Here is a 9567-nt window from a genome sequence, read left to right as displayed (position 1 = left end):
AAAAAAAAAAAATAGAATTTATTTCTATTAAAACAGCGATAAATAACAATATTATATTATAGCATAAATTATGACGGTATTATGATAAATGTTATAATGTAGGTCTAAGGTTGTAAATATATTTAATTAATAAAATTTTCAACTTTTGCAGGTCAAATAAATAATGTCAAAAACTAACTCATTCGGACAGACATTTATAACGAACAAAATTAGAAAAAAAACCGTTTGGTTCACATAAGCTGTATAAGTTATGGGTTTTCACCAACACCATTTTTGATTAGACCATAACAGCTAATTTATACCGTTCTTTTAAGTCGCCATTTATAAGAAAAACAAAAAAATAACTCAAACGATTTAGTGGTAATAATTTCAAATTAGGCGACTGGATAATTTGTTTTTGTGTCTAGACTCGACTGTTGAGAAGTAGTGCATTTCTTTCAAGACCGTATAATTATTTGAGTAAGAATTGCGCATATTTTAACAGTATATTTTGAAGAAAAAAAATGTTTACAAATAATTTGGCTAAATAATAATTGAAATTAAATCTCAAACGTAAAAGAGCGCACGTACACTTAATTGAATAAAATAATAAATACTCTAGTAGTGTACCTAATACTTTCATTAATATAAAATAAGTATGAAGGAGGAGGTGCATTGAACATACAAGAAGAAAGCAATTGGTTATTAATTTTATTATTATTAAGTTTTTTGGAAAAATCTATATTATAGTACAATGTATACTGACAGATGGCTTTCATAATATATAATATATCATACATTTTTTATTATTATCAATACTTGAGCATTGAGTAGTACTGCAGGGTGATCAATCAAGTATAAGTCACTCGTTTACTTTAAAAATAATTTCAATTTTGTAGTTTTTCTTTTAGTAAATACTTTATCCAACTAACCATACATTTTTGATGGCAGCGTTGGGCCTTAAACACCTGTGTTAAACTGATGATGTTTGTCTGTAGCTTATTTTTTAGTAAATATTTTTGTCTATGTTGTTCTGCTATATTATAAAATTACTAAATCTTTACATTCTTCAGTATTTTCCATGAGCTCTATAAAACGGTTCTATTTAATGGCACTCAAGTCTGTTCGCGGTCTCTGACAAAAATCGGCAAACGGTCAATCGAATTGGCCGACGAACCGTTTCAAACGTATTAAATTTAAATGACATTGGCACTACTATACCGGTGCTGTTGTTGTTTCTGTAAAAGCCTTGGGTGCGTTTTCACCGACCTTAAGATTAAGCGGGGCACTTCCTGTTGTCGCCCGAAATAAATATCAACGGTCCGGATGATCCTGCACGATTCACAGCCAAGATGTTGCGACAACTCACAGCTTTAGTCCTGCTCGGTCCCGGCAGTTTGTTGGCTTTCAAACAGTCGACCAGCCACCAGTCGAACCAACAGTCGGAGTACAGCAAAACATCATCTCGTGAGTAAACCTTTAAGATTGCTTGCTACCTTTTTGCCAGACCATTTTTCTATAGAAAATTGTACAACTATTATTTATTCCAAGTCGAAATAGATTTGCCAAAGTTTTTTGGAATTAACTTCGACATAACTCGAAAACCCGGTTGTTTAAAATTTCCAAAAGAAAAGAGATAAATATCCGTATAGATTTTTCATCGACAACCCGCGTCTTCCTTCCCTCGTCGTCCTATCTAAGAGCTATATCTGATTAATAAATATTATACCGCACATAAAGGATTGGGTTCAGAGGTATCTTGCGAGCTCAGAACAAACAAACACACGTTCACATCATTATTATGTAATCAATGTTTATCTCTCGGTTCGCTATCGATTTTGACATTGAGTTCTTTTAAAGTATTTACTCTGAAGCTGCCAGCCTTTTTCTACCACAGTTATATAAATAGAAAAAACAATGCAAGTCTAGAAAAGCAATATAAAACTTCTCTAATTTCGTATCGGTTTCCGAAGCTTCCCACACAGTACAGCAACAAATTAGAAATAAGCTTTGTTATTTTTATGCTATGCTTTTAAATTAAGAAAACACTTTTCTTTTTGCTAAAAACATTTTTGTAACGTCAAATCACGTGGCAGCTTAGTTTTTTATGTTTTTGTTGAATTAAAGTAAGGATAATATTTTTTTTTGTTTTGAAAATAATTTATGTATGCTTGTTTAAGTCATAAGTCAATTAGGAAAACTAGCTTTTATAAATATACTATTAAAATATTTTTATAACTTGATTTCGAGCCAAGTTTTAAGAACCATTTAACGTTTTAAATAGTTTAAAAAAATAATGTATAAGTAGGTCTTTGTTTTGTGCAGTTTATTATAATTTAATTGTACAACATAACGGGTTAAAAACGAATTATAGAAATAGTTCTAGTATTAAAAGAAAATATTACTTTAACAAAACCTTTGCATACATTTTTTTTTATTTGATAATTAGGAGTTTTAATATTTTAATGAAAAAAAAATGATACTTAATATCTTAATTATACGATAAGTACTTGTAAATTATAAAAACTTTTAGGTTTTGTTACAAGTTTATTAAGAGCAAACTTTTAATCAGATTATTTTGAATCGAATAACTAGATTTTCTGTTTAAAACAAATTAGCATTATTATTCCAACAAAGAATATAAATTAAGTTTAACATTTTTAATACCTACCAACGAGTATACAATTTACGGGTAAAACCGTTGTACGATATTTGATTCAAAACGATTTTCAAGAGTATTTGCATGCATTCGAAATTGCACCGACAACTTACGAATGTCACTTATATTAATGATATGTCAATCCGTATGTGACAGGTCATTAAAACTTGTTGTATATAATTTGATACATCCAGTTGTAAGCCAAAAGTGTAGTTCATTGTGATGTACTGCCATGCACATTTTTGTGTATGTCTTGTCAATAACTTCCCAGCAATTGTTCTGTAATTATCCATTTACCCTTATCAATTTTCCATCCACACTTATCACCATCCCATCCCCTCCACTGTCTCTCCCCCATTCACAAGACATTATCTTGTCGAAAAAAGGAAGAGGGTCAAACGAAAGTAAACAAATAAATCAACCTTTCCTATTCAGCTGATTTTCTGTCTCTTATCTATCATGTTATATTATCGCCCGATCACACGTTTACTCAGTGAACAAATCTAATCTCTTATCACTAATCTCTTATCAGCTATTATCAAACGGTCTCTTATCACACGAATTACATGTTTTCGGAGTTTTCCCAACGCGCTGTAGTTGTTTACTTAATGGGAAAATACTATGTTTCAGACCAAAGCAATCACGCCTACAGTCACAGCAGTCAATCGTCTCACGGGCCTGGGTACAGCTACAGCTACAGCTATCACACCGACCACGGATCGCCTTACCTGACAGAGTATGCTCCGTACTACCATTCGTACAACTCGCCGCTGTTCATCTCTCCACTCTTGCTAGACCTGGAACTGGACAGCGACCTTGACGACGACCTGGACTTCTACATAGACACCGACCTGGACTTGGACTTGGACTTGGACTTCCCCGGAATCGACTATGGGTTAGGGTACATCGGCAAGTACGGACACTGGTACAGGATACCCAAGTACGGATCGTCCAAACTGTACAGACACTACGGCGGGGACTTGTCACATTACGGGGGAAACTACGGGTACAGCAGTTTGGGACTGTCCAATTTCGGGTCGTCGTTGGACTTTTACAGAAGATGATAATATAAGATTTTGACAATTTCAAAAACCCGACCAACAACTAACAATATATTATTAATATATATATGTATGTATTAATGTATATATACATTTATATTACAACTATTTATCGCTATTTATTAATCGAATGATTGAAAAAAAAAAAAACATTTTAGACTTTTTGGCTCATCAGTCGTCTATTAATAAATATCTATTTGTACTAATAATGATTAATTTGTTATTCAAATAAAAGCAATCGTGTCAACGTGTAAATAACTTGCGGTGGCGTTTAATTGTTGTACTTATTATTTGAAATGAAAATAGAAACGTTTTTGCAAATAGGTTCAAACAGTAGGTGTAATCTGACGTCGATATTAAATACCTACTAATAATATTATTATCAAATTAGCGGTCTTGAATTATTATAAAAGTACTTTGTTTCGGTTCGTTTGTTTTAATTTGCCAATAAAAATCATTATTATAAAACGGAATTGGCTTGTATTTGTTATTGATGAGAGCGGAAGTGTTCTCTTTTCCACTCGAGCGCTTTTACAATGAAAAAATCTCAATGTATTTTTAATTGCTGTACCGAAATGTCAAGGAACAAAAAAAATATATAAATTACTTGGCCAACAATAATCATCGTACCAACTTCTGATTGTTACAAACAAAAGAAATGTGTAACAACCTTTTACCATAGGTAACTATATTACTTTTTTGGAATATAGTAACAGTTTATTAAAATTGTGGAAATGTCAACAACAATAACAGAATTATGTGATATACAAGATAAAGGCACTACAAATATACAAATCTTAATTAGAAATGTTTACCATTGTGTCACTTATTAATTTTAATTGTCCTAAAAACAACCACTTTAACCACATAAATGCTAAAATCCAAGTAGAATAAAAAATCGAAGCATGAAAGACGGAGTATATCTAATTTTTCTTCCAAATTAACTAGAAAGCATTCCCCAAGTTATTATTAGCAATGACCCTTATAATCTTAATTTATTATAACTTATCTTCAGGGTTTTCTAGTCTTAAGACTCACTAAGCAGTATAATATTACAGACACTCAGGTATATAAAGTATAAATACCGCATAGAAATATGTAAATCAATTTGATATATATTTTTACAGTAAAAATAAAACGTTAGATGACATTTATTTAAAATTTATTACAGAGTATATTTATAATAAAAATAATGGTATAATAACTAATAAAATAAAATGTTAAAAAATTTAAATGAAATTATAATAATAGGTATAATGCGCAATTATAGTGAATCTTATAGTATTATATTTTTACTAATCGGCTGGTAAATTAATAATTATTGTGGTTCATTCCACCTTGACTACCACCATAGTTCCCGGAACCTTGATTTCCTCCTGAAAATAAAATAAAAATAGTACATCAAATCGATTACAGTTTGTGACGGCATTGACAACTACATTATTATTTGCAATTTAAAACAGAACTTTTGTATTTTGATAACAACCTAATACTAGTACGAATGTCTTGTCAAACGTGATTTACTTCTTCACATTTTTTTGCTTATTCAAATACAAAAAAAAAAATCCATTTAAAAAAATACAAATAGTGTGTCTTAATGTTGCGAAGGGCATAACCGCAAATTGTTTTGATTTAAAATTGAAAAAAACTTGAATGTTTATTTACTAATGCGTTTAGTGTAGTTTTTAATGTTTAAATTGTTATGGAAACTGATAAATTTACAGCGTAAATAAATAAAAAACAACTTTTTTAAAAACATGTTTTTCTAAAAAATAGTAAAAAAATAATTTTACTCCAGGAATAATTTACCAATTAATTGTAGCACATTTTTTTAAAATGTCAATTACTTTGAAAACAACCGAAAATTAACTACAATTTTAAATTATGTTTAACATCTTTAATTTTTGACTAAAAATAAAAGCGTGAGCTCTATTCAACAGAGTCCCTCATTAATTTTTCAGATAATGTTTTATATTGTAAGTTTTCTTGTAATTTAAATTTGATTCAATATTAGTGTGAGACGTATACATTTCATAATACTTAACTCAATAAATTTGGACTTTGTTGAATAGGAAAGAAGAAAGTATAAAGAAAAGTATGTAAAAATGACGGCTGATTACCAAACATTTTTTTCTTAAAATTACTTTACGCTCGTAGAGAAATAATTGAAAAACGATTACATATTTTGTTCAATTAATTTAACGAATAATTGAATAAAGTAAAAACAATTGGTCAAAAACATTTCATAACGGAGATAAATGATAACAGATAAGTGATAAGATATAAATGATAAGAGATAATTGATAAGCGATATGAGATAACGTGTCCACGATTTAATTTTTTTTTCCGCGAAGCGAAGAAAATAACTAGGTTTTTTTTCTTTTTTTGGCATTATTTTTGTCATTCTCATTATGTTGGCATTTAGAGGTTATACTTACGTTTTTTATGCATCATAAAGTGCACGTTGGCTCCGGGTATGTTGTAATCGTAACCGTATCGGTCGGGTTCGTTGTAAACGTTTGTTTTGTAGGCCTCGGCGCCTTGTCCGGAACCGCCAGACTGCCCTTGCCGCCCTCCCCTGTTTTGCGAATATCCGTTTTGCCCGTTGCCACCTCCCCGTTGCCGCCGAAACCCCGTTGACCACCACCATTATTGCCTTGCATATGTTGACCATTACCGAACCCTTGATGCTGTTGTTGGTGTCTGCCACTAGCACCACCACCACCACCGAAACCACCGGGCTGATAACCGTTTCCAGACATACCCATTTGAGGGTTGGACCATTGGTTGTGACCTCCACCGCCGGGCTGAGGGTAAGACAAAACGTGGGCGACGAACAAAAACAAAAGCTAAAAAAAAAAAAATTAAAAAAATATTTATAATATACATTGGCTGAGATCAGGGGGAGGGGGCTTGGAATTCTAGAAACTTAAAATGAATGCTACATTTATTTTTATTTCAACTATGCTCTCTGTAAAACATAAATGTAGTTATTTCGAGAAGCACTAATTTTAAGTATTAAGGGGTTTCCTGTATCCCAATCAAAACCAAACAGTAGAAATAGTTAAGAAAACGATGATTAAATAATATTAAATATTGGTACGTTATAACTAAACATTGTAAATTGAGGAAACATAAATAATTTTGATATACGATAAAGATTATAGAACGTAAAACCATTTCAAATTTGTATAAAAGCTTATTTTTCAGTTTAAGTATGTATTTAGCTACCAGTTATTGTTAGTTAATGTTTTTTTGTTATTTGTAAATAAAAAACAAAGACAGTCAAAAAAGTTGAAAGCAACATAATATTTTTGTAATCATAATTTTGAAACTTTAAGAGTTCAGTCAGAATATATTAGTATTACTTAAATGATTCGTAAAAATTAAAGTTAGTTTAGTCACTTTTTTATGTGTTCCAAACGAGTTAATTATACATAATTCGTAGAAATAAATAAAAACTTGAATTAGGACTTGTGCAAAAAAAAAGAAAAAATGGAAAGAAGACTTACCGGGATTTAATGAAATATATTTAAATATTATTGCCTGAAAGTTTATATTTTTGAGTTTATACGGTTTACGACCAAGCGGTGGTATTTTTAATATTTTCTACAAAACCGCAGCAGATATTAATAAACTTTTAACTGGCTGAATTTCTGGTTAGTAAAATATTTTTAATAGTGTATAAAATTAACCTACCTTTGACACAGTTTAGAAACATAGTGAACAATGTCAACAGACTTTAACGTCGAATAATTAAGTTTTTTTTTCGCTATTAATAAATGAGTTGCTCGAGTGCACGAGACTTATAGTTAGTGTGAGTAATTTTGTAAAAAAAAGTAAAGGCAAAATATGTTAGATGAAGCAGCACACACCGAAGCGAACGAGCGGCTGAATGAGAATAGATTGTTCTAACGATAAGTAGGAAGTGTTTGCGAAGGAGATTAAAAAAGTTATTTCACTCAACAGTTTACGGTAGTTTTTTTTTTTAGAAACATTTTGATTGGCAAACGTGTGTTGCGCATTAACCTTTGTGTAGGTATTTCTTTTTCTTTCTAGATAATAATATAAAAACTTTTAACGCCATCACTTACGTCATAGGTGCACCTCGATTTTATTCTGTAACAATGTTGTCGTTTCATAGAAAAAGCTTTGTGTTTTAAATACATTCGGAGGAAATGGTCGACTTTGTGAGAGACCTACCGCAGTTTTATTAGAATTAACGGCTGTTCCGGATTTGTCACAATATGTGGGACGTGAGTGTGTTGGGATTCTACAGAGGGAACAAGTAAACAATTATATTGGTCTCCGGTGAATGAGAGTTTTATTTTGGAGGAAATCGTCCACTCGGAGAGCGCGACCACAATACTAATGTGAAGGTATTTGCTACTTCATTTGGGCTTAAAGTGAAAAATAGACTATTTACAGTAGAAGTAGAAAAAATATATATAAAATGTGGTCGTCCCACAAAAGGTAATGTGCAATATTGGGTACTATTATACATCTTAATAACGATCAAGGCCCACAACGCCAGCCGCCAGGGATGTACAATAAGTAATAACTATTGAACCCAATGGTTAATATAAATATTCACTCGAGTTACTTAAGTTCTAGGGAGTATCCTATTCAACAACCTGGAAAATCTAGTGTAATTTTTATTTAAAATAATGTATATTTGAAATAAAAATAAAAAAATTATCTAATTGTAAGTATGACCTTGTGTTGTAAACAAACCCCCATTAAGTACATACATATGTTTTTAGGGGTGTTTCGCTGAACTCCAATTTTAGAATAACATAACAAAACAATATTAACTTATTAAAATATAATCAACATACATCAAAAAATTCTTTTTACATAGTTAAACTAACTAATTGTTCTCTCTAAATTTTTTTCACCTAAATCCTTTTTGCACGAGTTCTCATATTTCAGTTTTTTTATACTCATTTTAAAAGTGTGACATAAGACGTTCTAGATACATTTTTCATAAATTTAGTTTATTGCACACGTTATATATTTTATACTGTACTCTAATAAAAATAAATGTTTGTTTCATTGAAATATTTTCAAAACGTTGTCAGCATATTAGTTAACATTTTTTCAAGTGTTACAAAAACGTATTATTGAAATATTGTCGAACAAATGTTTGTAACATTTTACTTGCAATTTTTATTTACATGACAATATTTCAATGTTTTTTTTACAGCCTTTAGTAAATACCTAACTGTTGAAACATTGAAAACCCAAACAAAATCTGTTGAAAAATTAAATTTTTTTTTTTGCTATCCGAGATGTGCATTGAAACTAATTATGCGTTTAAAAGATAGTTTGGAAATAAAATGGATGAAAAATACATTTGATTACTTACCGAACAAACCGTGACGGCCGACATTTCGATAGTAATGTATTCTGGCAAACTTCACTTGGAGAGACTTGCTCTAGTGTACTTTTGACCAGACGAATTCGCACTACTGTGCACAACCGACTGTCTTTGGAGTATTTATACAGGGTCCGACAATATCATGTGTATGTGGTTTTCCAAACGACACCTCGACCTTGGCCATCGTTTGTGTTTGGATACTTTCTTAATACTTCTTCTTCCTTTATTAGATTTTTAAGAGGACGTCGACGCCATTATTATTAACAGTATGACGTACTTTGGACATTAACACTGTTGTGCTTTAACTTATGCGCCAATGCACACAATCGTCCCGTGAACAAGAGCGTCTTGGAGAGCCTTGAATGACCGTTTTTCGTGACTACACGGTTCGGCCGAGGCTGATGTTTGCAAAGAAAAATATCTGTCATTGTCTATACACAATTATATTATTATAATATGTACTTCTTTTCATCGACCGTGTCCAGGAA

At 31.1% G+C, this 9567-nt stretch overlaps 1 protein-coding gene and 1 long non-coding RNA gene across 2 annotated transcripts; one reads left to right on the top strand and one right to left on the bottom strand.

Annotated features, from left to right (window-relative positions):
* Positions 1-878: 878 nt before the first annotated feature.
* On the top strand, positions 879-3757 carry LOC126846814 (uncharacterized). Its single transcript, XM_050586614.1, has 2 exons — positions 879-1446; positions 3269-3757. Exons 1-2 carry the CDS (start codon positions 1332-1334, stop codon positions 3700-3702), a joined length of 549 nt encoding a protein of 182 aa, XP_050442571.1. The 5' UTR covers positions 879-1331; the 3' UTR covers positions 3703-3757.
* A 1086-nt stretch (positions 3758-4843) lies between these two features.
* Positions 4844-9185, bottom strand: LOC126846774 (uncharacterized). Its single transcript, XR_007686928.1, has 3 exons — positions 9068-9185; positions 6138-6548; positions 4844-5075 (listed from the first exon to the last, which is right to left on the bottom strand). It is a non-coding gene; the product is annotated as an uncharacterized LOC126846774 (long non-coding RNA).
* Positions 9186-9567: the final 382 nt, after the last annotated feature.

This window comes from Adelges cooleyi, unplaced genomic scaffold, assembly GCF_023614345.1.
Source record: "Adelges cooleyi isolate 19-005CV unplaced genomic scaffold, UGA_ACOO_1.1 ACOO_flye_CR_arks_rails_tigmint_CR_PRNA_9, whole genome shotgun sequence".
NCBI lineage: Eukaryota > Metazoa > Arthropoda > Insecta > Hemiptera > Adelgidae > Adelges > Adelges cooleyi.
Note: the sequence above shows the minus strand (reverse complement) of the source record. Positions and strands in the feature narration are given on the sequence as shown.